Source organism: Benincasa hispida, chromosome 4 (genome assembly GCF_009727055.1).
Source record: "Benincasa hispida cultivar B227 chromosome 4, ASM972705v1, whole genome shotgun sequence".
In the NCBI taxonomy this organism is placed as follows: domain Eukaryota; kingdom Viridiplantae; phylum Streptophyta; class Magnoliopsida; order Cucurbitales; family Cucurbitaceae; genus Benincasa; species Benincasa hispida.
Window position 1 is genome coordinate 3690029 of NC_052352.1, and position 17027 is coordinate 3707055.

The following is a 17027-nucleotide window of genomic DNA, read 5'->3' on the forward strand; positions in this document are numbered from 1 at the left end:
TTCTCTGTAAGTACTAAACCAGCCTTTATAAGGTGTCATGTGGAAAGAACACCCTGAATCTAAAACCCAATCTAGGTTCTTATTAGCTTCTTCTTCTGCCCTGCAATTAGAAGTAGCCAAAGCATCAGAATAAAAATAAGAGTCCTCACAAACTAAGGCTTCACCTAACTGATTAGGTTGGACTTTGGGTTGTGGTTGAGATTGCTTATTTCTCTGCTCATTTTTCCACTTCAATGTTCTGCAATCTTTGATCAAATGTCCAAGTTTTTTACAATATTTGCATCTGACCTTGGTCTTCTCTTCCTCTTCTTCATTTGAGCTCTGTTTGCCTTTTTCCTTGTTGTTCTGTTTTGACTTCCCCTTTACAAACAAGCCCTCTGCACTAAACTTGTCTTCTTTGCTTGTAATGAGCTCCATTTCTCTGATCTTAAGAGCAGAAATTATGATATCAGTAGTAATGGAATCTCTCCCATATTTTAAGGTTGTCTTCACTTCTCTATAGGAATTAGGCAATGAGTTAAGAAGCACAAATGCTTCATTATCTGCCCCAATTTCTTCTCCTTGAGTCTTGAACTTAGTAGTAATTCTCTTGAAATCATCTAGATTCTCTGTTAAAGACTTTGAAGCACTCATTTTGAATGTAAAGAACCTTTCTCTTAGGAAAAGTTTGTTGGAAAGATTTCTTGTCTCATATAGCTCATTCAATTTGTCCATATCTTATAAGCCCTCTCTTGATCAATCACTTGCCTTAGGACATTATCTGACAAGTTTAAAACTAGTGTTCCATGAGCAATTAGCTCCATGTTTTCTTTTTCTTCTTCTATTGCTGTGCTTGACAACTTTGTTGGATCATCTAGGGCCTTATGTGCCCTCTGTTGTCCCAAGATAGCCTTAATTTTGGCTTTCAACAAACCAAAATCATCTTTCCCATCAAATTTCTCAATGCCATACCTTGCTATTGCCATATCTGTTTTGAAATTCAACTGAAAGACTTCAAGATTTTTGCTTCTTTGAATCTTGACTAATCTTGAAGCTTTCTTGCCGGCGGGATTAGAATGATCAATTTATATTTAGTTCCATACATATATTAACGATAACTTTGAGGAATGAAATTGATGATTAAAATGTTTGGTAAGCAACATTGTGTTGACAGGGAGCGAACCATGTGTATGATTCGTTTTTCAGACCATATGTTTCAAAGCACGAACCTGTAATTGATCGGAACTTGTCGGAGTTGAAGCTAAAAGCCAGCGATGCTGCATTTCTCTACTTTCGAAGAGCTGCTTCCTACTTTCAAACTACTTTGTTTGATATATTTTCTAAGATTAATACTGCCACTGCTGCTGCTCCTCCACCTCCCAAGGTTAATTCAACAACTTCCTTTTTCCTTACCATTGTTTCCGTGTCTTATAATTACAAATTTGGTTATGTCATTTTTAAACTTTAGTCTCTATAATTTTGAAAAACTAAAATTTAATCCTCTAATTTTTGGACTAAATTCTAAATTTCTTTGAATCATAGAGATCTAATTTTCCATTTAACCATCTATAGTATTTCTAATTTAGTAAAATTGATTTTAGAAGTGAATTTGAATGTAGTTCAACTAGTTTAAATGCATGTCTTTGATCAAGAGGTTAGATAAATTTATGGTTTTCATTGGTAGTTGAACTAAAATATATATATATTTTTAAAAAAAGTCTTAGAAAGAATGGCCTTTTTTTTTTCTTTTTTTTTTTAATGTGGTAAAATGTTTTTTAATATTTAAAAGTTATTGGAAATGCTTCTAGAGATGTAGTTACTTCAAAAACGGTGCTTATAGAAATATTTTCTAACAATTTGGATTTTTTTGTAGAGATACATTTATTGGTTATTCCAAAAAAAATTATTTTTTTTTGGAAATTCTTTTCATAGTAGTAGTTATTTCATCAATTTTTTTTTTTGAAAAAGATAGATAATGAAGCAAAGAAATCAATAGTGAAAGTAAAAGCTTAACTTTTAAAAACCAAATATATCAAAAGAGAGTTGTAGAAGCATAATTATCAAGTTTAATTTAAATTTGTTCACATTCCATACCTTGGATTTGTATTTTTCTTAGTTCAACATGGTAGGATGAGAATTCAAATCTTTAAGTAATAGTAATAGTATTGAGTACACAATTTTTATTTGTACTAAAAAATTAAAAATAAATAAAACTTTTAAAAATAAATTAATTTTGATTTATGATAAAATGAATTAAAATATAAAATGCAATATACATTTTGATTTATTTAATGTTGTCTTATAATGTAATTTACAAAAATGGACTTTTAAGGATTAAACTGTATTTAACCTTAAAACTATGAAAACTTTTATTCAAAAAAAGAAAAAGAAAAAGAAAAAAGAAAAACTAAGGAGATTTAAGGTAGATTTCACTCTTTCACATCGGTTTAAGATGTTCTTTTTTGGGGAACTACTTTTAATATGTATTTGTTTAGTTTTAAGAAAATGTGTTTAGAGCACTACATTCAAAAGTGATTCTACTTTGTGATTAGTAGTCCAAAAATGAGTGAAACCTACCTTAAATCTACTAATCACAAATGTATTTGTCTAATTATTACATTCTATGATACTTTTTTTTTTGGGTCAATCACTCTAGTTTAAAGTCACTTTTTGGAGAGTAACCTCTCTCAATGATTACAAAGAGTTTTGATTTAAATTCTACTTTAATTCTTATACTTTCGATTTTGATTATTTTACTTTCAACTTTAGTTCATTTTTGTTTTTGAACTTTAAAAAAAGTGACAATTTTTATCTTTTAAAAGTGAAAATGAAAAGATCAAAATGATAACGTTTTAAAGCATAGAGACAAAAATGAATTAAAGATGAAAGTATAAGAAAAAAATAAACATTTTAAGAGTGGATGGATCAAAACGAATAAAAAAAATAAAATAAAAGTATAAGAACTAAACCAAAAGTTTTTAAATCAATATAATTTTTTAAAATGTAGGTTACACTGTCAATTGTTTTAGAAAATAAAGTACTGTCAGAAAATCACATTGAAAATTATAGTGAGACTCTAAAATATTATTTTCATTTGAATGTTACATTAAATTGCCGTTGTTCTTCCTGGGTCCTTGTTGCACTTGGAGTGTGGAGGGGAGCTTTTGGCCTCTCTCACATCATATCTCAATGCATTAATAAATTGCAGTTATCCACCAACCACACCAACCATAATTTTCCATAATGCGAGTTCGTCGTGTCAATACGCTATGCCCAGTCGATATCGCAATTCTTTTGAGGATTGGATTAGCAATGCCACCACGCTTCTTGTTCTGTCGCAACGTGATCATTGCAATAATCCGAATAATTTAATTCTCAGTGGGTTCAGTTCTGTAGCGATGGAGCTCGCTAATGCCCTCATTAATGGCGAAACTTATTCCCCTTTTCATTATTTTACTGACATCCTATACCCGTTGCCCGCCCCATTTCAATTGGGACGCAACTTCAATGAGTTCCCATTAATTCCAAGGACCGGGCCCAAACATTGCTTCAAATTAATACCTAATTTCTTCACCAAACTCTCTTGAGCTTGCGACTTCTTTAGAGGGTATCGGGTGTTAGGGAAATTTTAGGGTTAGAAGAGAGAATCGAGAAGGAATGAAGATTCCCAGGAGGCCGATTCATGCAATTACGACATGGGTTCGGAGGCAACCGCCGAAGATGAAAGCGTTTTTGGGAGTGGTGTCTGCGATTATCTCTCTTCTTCTTCTCTATGTGATGGTTCATGATCACAACAAGCTTTTTGTGGCTGCTGAGGCTGTTCATGCCATCGGAATTGCGGTTCTTATTTTTAAGCTCATGAAGGAGAGGAGTTGTGCAGGTATAATTCTGTGTCTCTGTAATTTTAATTTGAATTTCTCGTTATTTTTCTTTGGTTTTGATTTGATCGGTGTTGCTTAGTTGAGTTTCTTTCGAGCCTGATTAACTAGTGGTTGATGGAATTGGTTTTTGTTTCGGATTTTGATGGTTAGTTGGTTCAGCTTCTTCTGGTTGTTTTTCTGATTTTGATGTTCGGGTTTGCCCTTTGATCTGGATTGAGCTTTACTTTCAACAATTTAGAGTAAACTTGAGTTCTATATCCTTCGTTTTTTTCTTTTTTCTGCAGGTCTTTCGCTCAAATCACAGGAATTAACGGCCTATTTTCTAGCTGCTAGACTCTATTGCAGCTTTGTGATCGAATATGATGTGCACACATTTCTTGATTTGGCTACTTTAGTAGCAACTCTTTGGGTTATTTACATGATTCGTTATAAGCTCAAAGCCAGCTACATGGGAGATAAAGATAATTTCAAAGTTCTATACTTGGTGAGTCTACTTCTTGAACTTGGGTTTTTCATCTTGTTCGGCAAAATTGTGATGTGGGTTGAACCTTTGAATGACCTTTCACAGATATTTGCATATGTGCACTGAATCTAACCACTTCAATAAATGGAGCGATTTGCTTTCTTTGCTGAAATTTTTGGCTTACTTTTTGAAGCAAGTCTACAAATTTGATTTGTTTGGAATCATTGCCTATATGTTTTGCAAGTCATGTGAGTTTTCATCTTTGAGATGTCTGTTTATTGAAAATCAGTCTGATAATGCAGACTGAAGTCTGCCATTGACTTCGTTTTAACTGTTTCTATCAATGGTTTAAAAAGCTTTTTAGGCTTAAGTCTTGAAGCCCAAACTTGTTGCCTCCAAGTTGAACTTTTAGAATGCAGTCAGAAATTTTCTGTAATAAAAAAAAAGCAAACTTTCGTTGAGAAGAATGGAAATATATAATACATACACAGGAGCCCACAAAATGGCTTGAGACATATTTCATAAAAGAAAAGAAAAACCAAACTTTCATCGAGAAGAATGCATTGAGATATATTTCATAAAAAAGAAAGAAAAAAAAAAAAACCAAATTACTTCTTCTATGAAGTTTCATTATTGTTAGATTTTATAGTTTGTAATACATGCGGCTTGATCAGCAAATTCTGCTACTGATGGTTAATTGCAAAGACTCTTGACTTGGCTTGGAGAAGACTTGAATGCTTCAAAAATTGTTTGATGTGTTGTAGTTCAATACTCAATGGTAATGTTCAGCCTATAGCTCTTCATAACTCAATTCATTGGATATTATTCTTGGATGCAGGTGGTACCATGTATTTTACTCGCCATTTTGATTCATCCGACACCTGCAAGAGTTTCTTTTTTACAAAGAATTTTCTGGGCGTTTTGTGTTTACCTTGAAGCTGTTTCTGTTCTACCTCAGTTGCGAGTAATGCAGAACATAAAGGTTCCTCTCCCCTTTATTTCTGTTCTACCTTTGTTTCTGTTTCTGTTTTTTCATTTTTTCTCAATGAAATGTTGGTTTATCATTGAAAAAAAAGTGAATATTAATTTTACATATTCTTCCATATTTTCTTTATTCGAAAATTGTCCAAAAAATTAATCAATAAGTTGTACATATTTCAACAAAAGAACACTCAAAACCAACTCACAATCAAGGCACAACAACCACCATAATTTGGCCTACTGGTTAATAAGAGCTCATGTAAATAGTAAAAGGGTTGAAAGGGAATGAGTAAAAGTCATGGTGGTCACCTTATCTAGGATTTAATATCCTAATAGTTTCTATGGCGATCAAATGTAGTAGGATCATATGGTTGTCTTGTTGAAATAGTCAAAGTGGTGCAAGTTGATTCAAACACTCTCCTCTATGTATATATATATGTATATATATTACAAGAACATCTTAACCAAACTACGCAATACCTAAACTTAGCTACAGAACCAAGTAGGTAAATGAATACTTAAACTCAGGAGGGGGGGGGAAGGGGGGAATAGACACCAATGCTCACGTAGTAATCCATATCAGTCATTTTGGGTTAAATTTGATAAAGTTGAAAGTATAATGCTACAATTGGCACATGTCATTGAGTAATTCTAAGGTAAAAAGATGAATTCCTCAAAAAGAATTTTGCTCATTGTGGCCGAGTAGAAAGTTCAAAATTGCTTATATTTAAATTTTGTTTCTTTTGCAACTCTCTTAAATTTTGTATTCCTTTCATTTATTGCTTTCACTGGTCCAGATCGTTGAGCCATTCACTGCACACTATGTATTTGCCTTGGGAGTTGCCAGGTTCCTGAGCTGTGCACATTGGGTTCTTCAGGTTTTTCCATGAATCTCAAACTTCATATGTTGCATTTGTACCTTAATTTTTTTTTTAAACTTGTTCAAATCTTTTGGTTGGGAGTTTTATTAATTTCTTTTAAAAATTTGATTTCGATGCCCAAAATTTTATGTACTTCTCTAATCTGGTCTCTTGACTTTCAAAATTTCATTCTAGTCCTACAACTTTAAACTTCAGATTTAGTCCATGCCATATATATGTCATATCCTAAGTTTTTTAAAACATGAGGTAATGTTACACGTTATCTGTAATGTATGTATATACATCTTACCGTAATTGATCCCTACTTTTATGGCAGGGACTAAATTTGTACTTCAATGAAAACTTGAGTTCTAAAATTGAGCTTTCCAAAATGAAAAGTGGATAAAAGTTGAAGGACGAAAACCATATTTTAACCTTACCTCCGTAACCAAAGGCAGGACTTGATTGATTTGGCTCTTAACATTATTTCTTTATTGATTCATTGATTTTGTTGCATGTCCTTTATATCAACTTTAGTCTGTAATTTGAATATACATAGACTTGATCTATAGTTAACGTTCTTTTTCTCTTGTTTTTTCAAAAATAATAATGCATAGATGGTAGCAACACGTGGGAGAATGCTGGTAGCATTGGGAACTGGATTTTGGCCACCTATGGTTCTCCTTGCAGAAATTGTCCAAACTTTTGTTCTTGCAGATTTTTGTTATTACTATGTTAAAAGGTTGGTGCTCTACTCCCTTTAATGATTTATATCATTATTACTATTGGATTTGTTCCTAAGGTCTCGTTTGGTAATAGTTTTGTTTTTTATTTTCGAAAATTAAGCCTATTCCTTCATAATCTCACAATGATTTGCATCTTTCTCAAGTACAAGAGTCGAGGTGCACATAAATTGGTCCGGACACTCGTGGATAAAACAAAAAAAAGTATAAGAGTTGAGTTCTTAACCAAATTTTTAAAAAAGAAAATAACCAAGTTTTTCAAAACTATTTTTTTAGCTTTCAAAATTTGGCTTCCTTCTTAGAAACATGGGGGAAGGTAGATACTAATTCAAGAAATTTAGAGATGGAATGAGTGTTTATAGGCTTAATTTTCAAAAACCAGATGGTTGCCACAAGTGCCTTTTAAGTTTTATCAAATTTCTCCCTGTTTTGGTATCTCAATTTTCAAAGTCTTAATTCTGGGCATCTGAACATTTTAGTTCGAGTCCCCTGCCCTTAGGCTGTTCTTTGGCTCTTTTGATGAATATATTACCCTCTGTTTTCTAAGTCCTCCAGATCTCATCATATTTCTATGTTTAGTGTTGGTTGTGAAAATTGTGATGTGGATTCAATTTACATTATAAATGGAGTGTTATCATGTATTCATTGACTCGTAAGTAATATTTCTGTGGCAATGACTAAAATTGGGTCGGATGAATTAAGGGTTAAATATTATAATTAAATTTACCTTAAATCATGTTTGAGATTTAAAAAGTCTTGTTAATGTAAGAAATCATGTTTGTTCTTCTTGCTATGTATAAGTTTGTGAGCTCTTTCAATACTATTGTTGCAGTGTTCTTGGTGGTCAGCTCATCGTGCGCCTCCCTGCCGGAGTAGTCTGAGATAGAAATCGCACCAGAGGTGGCTACCTGTTGCCGTAGTGTGAAACAGCGTTCGGTGACCATACCTGTGCATATTTTTGTTTTCTTTCTTTTGTAGTGAACGCTGTGACTGAACTGGAAAAAAAATGCTTCCTAAACTGGTGCATATGCAACCAACCTACATTATAGTCACAAAAATAATAAAAGATGCTATTGACATTTCACTTGCTTGAGTCAAGATCACTCATTATCTTCCAACCAGTTTCGCCTTAATACTTTTCAAACTGATTCTTGTTTATAGTGAAATTTGCAAAATGTCAAATCAAAAGAATAAAAGTAGTTTTGAAAAGCAAGCACAAGCACAACAGAGTAGGAAGAAAGCAACAGAAAGGGAATATGTAAATTTGGCAGAATTTCAACTATCAACTTTCAAGACTTCAAACTCCATTGATTCAGAATTTTGATTCTGATGTTAACAAAATTAAATATATTCCTTGTTAGTGAGCTATAAATGAACTGACAAATTGTCATGTAGTTACAATGTCATATTTATCAGCTCGACCATTATGCTGGTGAGCAAGTTAACCCAGATCTTAATTTAACTTATTTAACTAGGACCTATGTAACTTTTCCGACGTCTCTATGGCTTGCTCATCCTTGGTAGTGATTATAGTAGCACTTGTAGCGACAACAATATTTAAAACATTTTCTCAAACCTTGGAGACGAACAATTTTGGACAATTTTTCCCGCTCTCCCTCAAACGAAGATTCCCTGGCCTTTCGAGGTGGGTTTCAATTGGATAAATGAATATCCTTAAATGATCATGACCTTATCTCATATTGTTGATATATATATATATATATAATATATATATATATATATATATATATATTATATATATATATATATTGTCTATTACATTACTCTAAAAAAACATCAATATATAAATGATCATGACCTTATCTCACATTGCTCTAAAAGAACATTAATATTTTGTCTCTTACACATGTACTAATATAACTAGTAATTTTAGGCAACATTCACCAAATCGTAATTAAAAGTGATGTAATCGTAATGGTAATGAGTCTGAACCACAAATGTAATTAGATTGTTTTTTTTATCGCGTTTACTTAGAATTACAAATCTATTTATTAATACTGTTATTGGCACCTCTAGATCCTAGTAGTAATGGTAACGATAATGATAAACGATACCAATCAATTTGACATATTCATAATTTTAATACTATAGCAATAACAGTATCTGTAACGATAACAGTAAAGATAATGATAACGACTGGTAGGTCCCACGTAAATTTCAAATGCAATCAGATTGATGAGCAATAAGCACTCTCGATACCCCACTCAGATTAAATTCTTTGTAACAAAATTCAAAGTGGCCTTCACATTTCATTACAATTATGGAATACAATAAACAACAACAAACGTAATCAAATGGGACAAACTTTTCAGATTATCATTGATTTATTATGTTTACAGGTGGGTAAACGCAGTCTTATATCATAGAGAGGGTTTGTGTCTATTTGGTCCTTAAACTTTAAAAGTTACAAAATTAATCTCTTAACTTGAATCTAATATGGCCAAAATTGAAAGTTTAGTGTTTCCTAAGACATGATACTAAATCATATCTAATAGATCAATTATCTTAAAATGTTTTGAAGTTATCCAAGTTTTATCATATACAAAATTGAAAATTTAGAGATATTAGATCCAAAAAGAAAAGTTGAAGGACATATTAGACAAATAGACACACCTTCTGCGATTTAGAGACACTAAAGTTATTTGATATAATAATAATAATAATAATAATAATAATAATAATAATTAAAAAAAAAGTCCCAAACATCACTCTTAATTTGAGAAACACCCCCATCATCACCACTAAGAACAGAGTGTAATAATATTACCAATAATTACCGCACGAACATTCGCCATTTTTGAAATGATGAAACCTCTTTCCATCTCTTACTACTATCTCCCTCCTCACCACTCTAGACATAAACTTGAATGCATTGTGACAATCCCCACATATCCTAAGGTTCTTGAAAACCCTTACAGTGGCCCCTTGAGGTAGCTTCATTAGCCCAAACCCAACTGCAAGCTTCTCACTGTGAGTAGATAAGGCATATTCTTTGTGTTCAGATTCCATATCATGTAACACATACTTTGTGTCTGGAATATATCCTAATTTCTTCATTTCAAGGTTCAACTTCTCTAGATATTTGTACACAGATAACACCTCAGGGTGCACTGTATCATCCGCTAAGAACACATGAACTTTGTTCTCGACCTCAGTCCAACTACAAGCAGGCTCCTTTTTAATCCCTCGATCCCTCATTAGTTTTCGCGTCCTAGCGACATCGTTCCATCGCCCAACATTGGCGTACATGTTTGATAAAAGTATATAGGTTCCATCGTGTTGTGGTAATAGCTCGAAAAGCTTTTCAGCAGCTTCTACTCCTAACTCCATGTTTCCATGAATCCGGCAACCAGCAAGAAGAGCCTCCCACATTGGTGCCCCAGCTTCACAAGGCATGGAATCGATGACATTCTTTGCATCTGAAAACTTCCCTGCTCGACAAAACAAATCGATCATCCGAGCGTAATGATCCTCACCCGGGGTAATACCATAATTTTCAAGCATTGAATTAAAGTAGCGGCGTCCTTCTTCAACCAGACCTGCATGACTACACGCGGAGAGAACTGTAAGAAACGTTATTCTATCAGGGAGTATACCCTCTTTCAACATTTGTTCATAAAGTTCTATTGCTTTTACGCCATGCCCATGTTGTCCCAGTGCTGCAATCATCGCATTCCATGAAACGGAGTCCACAAAAGGCATGGTTAGAAACACAGTTCTGGCAGCTTCAACCACTCCACATCTTGCATACATTGAGATCATTGCATTGCCAACTGAGAGGCTTGAATTATGGCCGAGATGAACAATCTGAGCATGGAGTTGACGACCATTCTCCAATGCTCCAAGCACAGAACAAGCTGTGATGGCACCTGCAAATGCATAATCACAGGGTTCATAGCCATCTAACCTCATTTGGTTAAACAGCTTCAAACTCTCTTCTCCAAATCCATTTTGTGCTAATCCTGAAATTATCACAGTCCATGTAAGAAGGCATTTCTCTGGCATTTGTGCAAAGAAAGATTTTGCATCCTCCATACGCCCTGCATTTACATACCCCGATAAGATTGCATTCCATGAAACAATATCTTTAACTGGCATCTCATAAAAAATCTTCCGTGCCCCATCAACCTTACCATATTTCCAGTACAAAGTAATCAATGCATTACTCACAGACAATAAAAAATCATGATTTGGGTTCAATTCATTTTTCAAAATGTAAGCATGCACCTCTTTTCCCAGTTGAAAAAAACCACCATTGGCACAAGCACTGATCACGCTAGTGTAGGTGAACTCATCGTGCTGGACACCAAGCAAACGCATTTTCCTAAACAATGTCAAGGCATCCTCAAAAAGACCATGATGTACATATCCAGAGATCATGGCATTCCATGCTACACTTAAATGTTCAGTCATTGTGTCAAGAAGTTCACGTGCCCCAGTCAGATCATCATTCCGCACGTACCCAGTAATCAAAGTCGTCCATGTCAACTCATCCCTCTCTGGCATTTCATCAAACAGTTTCCTAGCTGATGCCATCAATGACGACGATGACACCAATGGTGAAGAAGCACACTTAACATAAACAGATAGAAGAGCATTCAACACTGAAGAAACAAGCCCAATTCCAAATTTCACCACTGCACCATGCATTTGCCCACACTGGTGCTCATCATCAACAATCAACGCTAAAGCACTGAGCACGCTTGTAAATGTAAAGTCATCAGGCTGAAAATTGGCCCGTCTCATAGCATGAAACAATTCAATAGCAGAATGGCCATCATCCTTGTGCGAATACGCTGTAATCATTGCATTGTAGAAAATAGTGTCCCTCATATTCAATGGAGTTCCATTGAATATATCTCGAGCCATATTCAAATTCCCCAACGCAGAGTACGCCGAAATCAATGTAGTTCTCGCTACAGCATCTGGGTGGGGAATTTCGTCGAACAGTTGGCGGGCACAAACAAAATCCGACGATTTCCAATATATATCAAGAAGACGATTGACAAGGTGCCCACGAGGCTTGAATCCCGAAGCAATCATGTGGGCATGAACAGTCCGAGCAAGTGAATATGAAGAAGGATTTTGTGGGCAACAGAGTTGCAATTGTGCGGCGTACCGGTTCGCCAAAACACGGACGTCCAATGCATTTCTCATGGCGTGTAAAGGGAGTTAGAAGCATTGTTTCAACTTACAGAGTAAACTAGAAGTAAAAATTAGATAAAGCAGCATTGGCGTGGCGATGAAGCATGGAGAACTAACATCAAACAAGAAGATGCTTGAGATCCTCCATAATTGGGGAAAATGGCCTATTGGAGGTTTTATTTTAGAAAAATGACAATTTTTAAAAATCATGTATTTTTTATCACTTGTAGATAGGAAAAGACCATTATACCCTCTTTTTTTAGGAAAAAGATTCAAAACCCTCCTTTCCTCAATGACCGTTTTCTTGTAACCCTTAAAATTTCTCTCAAAATTTCTCACAACTCGTCACATTCTTTTAGTTTTTCATCAATATTCAGTTCATCATCTTTAGGTTCATCAGTTCATCTTCATCAAGTAAGTATTTTAGGAGGGTTTTGGTTTTGGATTTTTTGGCATTTTGATTTTATGGATTTTAATGGGGTTTCATAATTTTTTCTGATTTATTTGTTAAAAAAACATTGCATTTTAGAATGATTTTGAGGCCTATTGTAGGTTTATGAGTTGATTTGTACATTAGCAATCATATTTTTGCTTTAAATTTCGATTTTCGAACTTTGAGAATCTCCAATTCGATGAAGCCCGACTGGGCTTCTTTAGATACCGGGCAGGCAACCGGGCGGGGAAGGCTTGACCAGGAAGGGGGGACGGGTCAGGCGAGATGGGGTGGGAAGGGGTTTGACTGGGAAGGGGGGCGGGACGAGGAAGAAACGGCCGGGTATGGGTTTGCCGACAAAAGATTGGAGTAATGTATTAAAGTACGTCAATGGTAAACACACTGACCATGATGTACCTTGGAGCAATGTCGATGTTGTTTACATGGCTTTCAACCTCTCTGGGATGCACTGAGTGCTTGTTTGTGCGGACTTCCAGGTTAGAGAAGTAATCATGTTCGATTCATTGATTGGATTACATTCGAATGCAGACTTGGAACACCAAATGAGATCAGTGTGCGAAAACTTTCCCGATTTACTCCGTACTGGTGCGGTAATTTAGCCTCGTAATCTTCTAGTGGATCGATGGACTCTACGCCGAGATGCTTTCGTACCTCAACAACATGAGAATGGTGACTGTGGTATGTTCACATGTAAATTTTTTGAATATGATGTAACCGGGTCCAAAATGGACACCTTAACACAAGATAGAATGACATATTTTCGTAGACAATATGCCATTCAGATTTGGGCAAATAAAGCATTATTTTAGAGGTTAGTAAACTTTTTTGTAATTAATAGTTGAAGTGATGAATGAAAATTTATAGTTGACTTAGATTGTTTTTATAATTAATGGTAAGGATATATAAGAAAATCATCAAAGTATATCGGGCTCATGCAAATAGGCGCCAATTCCCGGACGGGCTCATGTAAAAAATCATGAAATAATACCAATTCCTGATCGGGCTCATGCAAATAGGCGCAATTTTCAGCCAGGCTCATGCAAAAAATCATAAAATAATACCAATTCCGGCCAGACCCATGTAAATAATACCAATCCTAGTTGGGCTCATGCAAAAAATCATAAAATAATACTAATTTTGGTCGGGCCCATGCAAATAATACCAATTTTCGACTGGGCTCACGCAAAAAATCATAAAATAATACTAATTCTCGGTCGGGCCCATGCAAATAATACCAATTCCCGGTCAGGCTCATGCAAAAAATCTGAAAATAATACCAATTTCCGGTTGGGCTCATGCAAATAGTCGCCAATTCCTAGCCGAGCTCATACAAAAAATCATAAAATAATACCAATTTTCGGTTGGACCCATGCAAATAGACACCAATTCCTGGTCGAGCTCATGCAAAAAATCATAAAATAATACCAATTCCCGGGCCCTCGCTCATGTAAAAAATCATACAAAAATCATCCAAATGCATAAAAATCCATAAAGATATGCAACATAATTAGTAATAAAGATTCATACATCACTCGACAGTATTGAAAAGTTGATTGCATGTCATTTTGTTGTGACCCCTTTCCCACATCTAGAACACCTGTGGACTAGACAAAATTCACCTGCAGAAGGAAATCTTGTTGTTCGTGGGCGACCTACTCTTGGAACTCTTTTTGGAGGCAATGTTTCCACATCGACGAATTCCGATGATTGCTTCCTCTCCGAAAATTGTCCAAGTGGTCGAATAGGTTCAACATACGCAACCAACACTGATTCAACAGAGTATACCTGTAAAGAAAGAGAGATAGGATCAATATTCCGAACCCTGCATGCAGCAATCACGTGTGAACAAGGGATTTCATAATAATCAAACTTGCGACAAGTGTATGTTCTTGCGTAAATATTTACACAGCCTTCTAAACCTCCATCTATCACCTCGAACTCATGTTGGTCAATTGGCCTAACTTCATGTCTGCTTGCTCTGTCTGCTGTGTCACGAATTATTGCCATTGCATAGTCCGACAGTTTTGACGTACCATTTGCATCCGTTCGACGTCTAACAAGTCATGTAACCAACCTCTAATATGGTATAGAAATTACGTGATTGGTAGCTGTCGTGCATCTTTTAACACCCCGTTTATGCACTCTGCGAGGTTTGTTGTCATTTGATTGTACCTTCTGTTATATTGGTACACCCTAGCCCACCGCTCAAGACCAATATCTTTTAGGTATTTGCATGGATCTGGATACCCTGCAAATTGACTCCAATGGTAGTTAAATATAGACTCACGACTTGCCTTGGCTGCTTTATTGAAAATATCCAAAATATCTTTATTCTTAAAATTAGTTAATAAATTAGCTTTCAAGTGATGGATGCAGATACCATGAAATGCTTCTGGGAAGACCATGATAATTACCTTTTTTATGCTTGGGTGTCTATCTGATACGATAACCAAATCACAAACTTGCCCAATTGCACATCTTAGTTGCTGAAAAAACCACACCCAAGATTCATCAGTTTCTCTACTAGATATACCAAACGCGACTGGGTATATTTGATTATTTCCATCAATCCCAGTCGCAAGTAGGAGTTTACCACTTTACTTACCCCTTAAATGTGTTCCATCTACAATTAAAACAGGGCGAATGCAGTTAAGAAACCCCCTAATGGAAGCACCAAGAGCCATGAAGACGTGCTTGACATATTTATCTCCCTGCAAATTATATTTAAATGCTGAACCAAGATTTTCAATTTATAAGGCTTCACCAAATTTAGGTAACTTATTGTAGGATTCTTCTAGTGACCTCATAACAAGCATTAACGCCTCTTCCCTTGCCCTCCATGTCTTGTCATAACTTAAACTCACACCATACTCTTGTTTTATATCCTTCACAATGTCCTTCGGTCTATATGAATGACTAAAGTCTTCAAACTTCGATGAAATAAAATGTCTGAAAACCCAACTAGAAGCTTGTCTATGATCGTTAGTAAATATTTCATTTCTATATGTGTGGACATTGTCATACTTAGAGATCTTAAATATTTCACAATTGTTCAATTTAGCGGCTCGAAATCTCCATTTGCATTCTTCAATTAAGCATATACCTTTGTATAATGTTGTGTTCAACTTCTTTACCCTAAACTGAAAGTTACCTCTAATTGCTAACATAGATAACTGCATCTTTAAATCCTTCTTAGATATAAATATGTGATAACGGGCAGAAATGCATGTTATTACAACGCAAAGATATAAAACAATGAAGGATTGCGACTGTAAAAATATATAAAATCGTGTCCAAAAGCATTAAGTTTAGAACATTGCGATCGCATGCGTCCATTGAATTAAAGCAGCTAATTTACGTATTTTGAGCGGAAAAATGCGTTGGCGCAAGGTAGAATTGCGATCCAAGAAATTTAGTGTCCGAGCGCATTAAGAAATTGTGACCGCAAGGCTATGTGATCGTATGCGTTCGCGAAGATCCGCTCAAGAAGGTGGTCGCATAAAGCCGGCGCATCAAGGTGAAAGCTTAATAAATCACGATGGGACAGAGAGCTGATGACGATCAAATCCGAATTTAGTTGACAAGCCGTTAATGACACACTGTAGCAAGTACACTCAACTTTTCGATGACAATTAATCGGCGCGTCAGACAGAGAATTAATGACATCCCATTAGTGCAATCATTTGAGAGAAAAAGCTCTTCACCCTGAAGCTCTATAAATACCGAAGGCCACCTTCATTAAAGAAGTTCGGTTCTATTCTAGCTGAGCCATATAGAGAGTCACCACACAGAAGATAATTAACCTTTGTTCATAGTTTTCTTACACTTAAAAGGCGGAGGTGAGAGAAAAAAGAAGACACCGGAAGATTGTTCCTGGTCAGCTCGAGAGAGTGCCGGGAAGCGTTGAGAACAGAGAGAGGGCCGACTCTTACGAGAGCAAGAATATTCTTTGGGGCAGAGTAGAGAAAAACAGTGTAAAAGCCTTGGGAAGCAAGAAATTGCTACCAGGCTCCCTATCTTTACTTTCCATTGTCATCCTGTATCTTGATTTCATTTATAAGATGGAACTTGCGTCTCTATATCTGCTCACTCTCTTTACATTACGCATGAGTAACTAAACATCCAGATGGGTTGAGAAATACTTAGCTAGCATGACCTAAGATCTTCATTGAATGCGATCATCTTGTCTTATGTTGCGTCCATCACCCCTTTAGAGCTACTCGAGAAAGAGTCTAAAGAAAGAACCTAGACTTGAGAGAGCTAGGTTAGAATCTAGACTTGAGAAAGCAAGATTAGATCTGCATAAGCAAGAGATAGAGACTTAGAGATAAGCTTTGTTTGTTGACATGCATCACATGCACCCTAGAAATAGGTTATGGTAGTATACGGTTACCTTGTATATGTGTGTGTCATTCATCATCGCATAGACAAGAATAGGGGCTTAGACATAAGTTCTATAGACATCATCGCATACATCGCATGTATTTTAAAACTAGGAGC

The 17027-nt window shown here is 35.4% G+C and overlaps 2 protein-coding genes across 2 annotated transcripts; one reads left to right on the forward strand and one right to left on the reverse strand.

Moving 5' to 3' along the window:
• The first annotated feature begins 3290 nt into the window (after positions 1-3290).
• LOC120076757 (ER lumen protein-retaining receptor erd-2.2-like) lies at positions 3291-7997 on the forward strand. The gene is made up of 6 exons (XM_039030658.1): positions 3291-3859; positions 4145-4344; positions 5162-5305; positions 6102-6182; positions 6782-6906; positions 7740-7997. Exons 1-6 carry the CDS (start codon positions 3637-3639, stop codon positions 7786-7788), a joined length of 822 nt encoding a protein of 273 aa, XP_038886586.1. The 5' UTR covers positions 3291-3636; the 3' UTR covers positions 7789-7997.
• A 1553-nt stretch (positions 7998-9550) lies between these two features.
• On the reverse strand, positions 9551-12245 carry LOC120076789 (pentatricopeptide repeat-containing protein At1g25360-like). Its single transcript, XM_039030705.1, has one exon. It carries the CDS (start codon positions 12083-12085, stop codon positions 9692-9694), a length of 2394 nt encoding a protein of 797 aa, XP_038886633.1. The 5' UTR covers positions 12086-12245; the 3' UTR covers positions 9551-9691.
• Positions 12246-17027: the final 4782 nt, after the last annotated feature.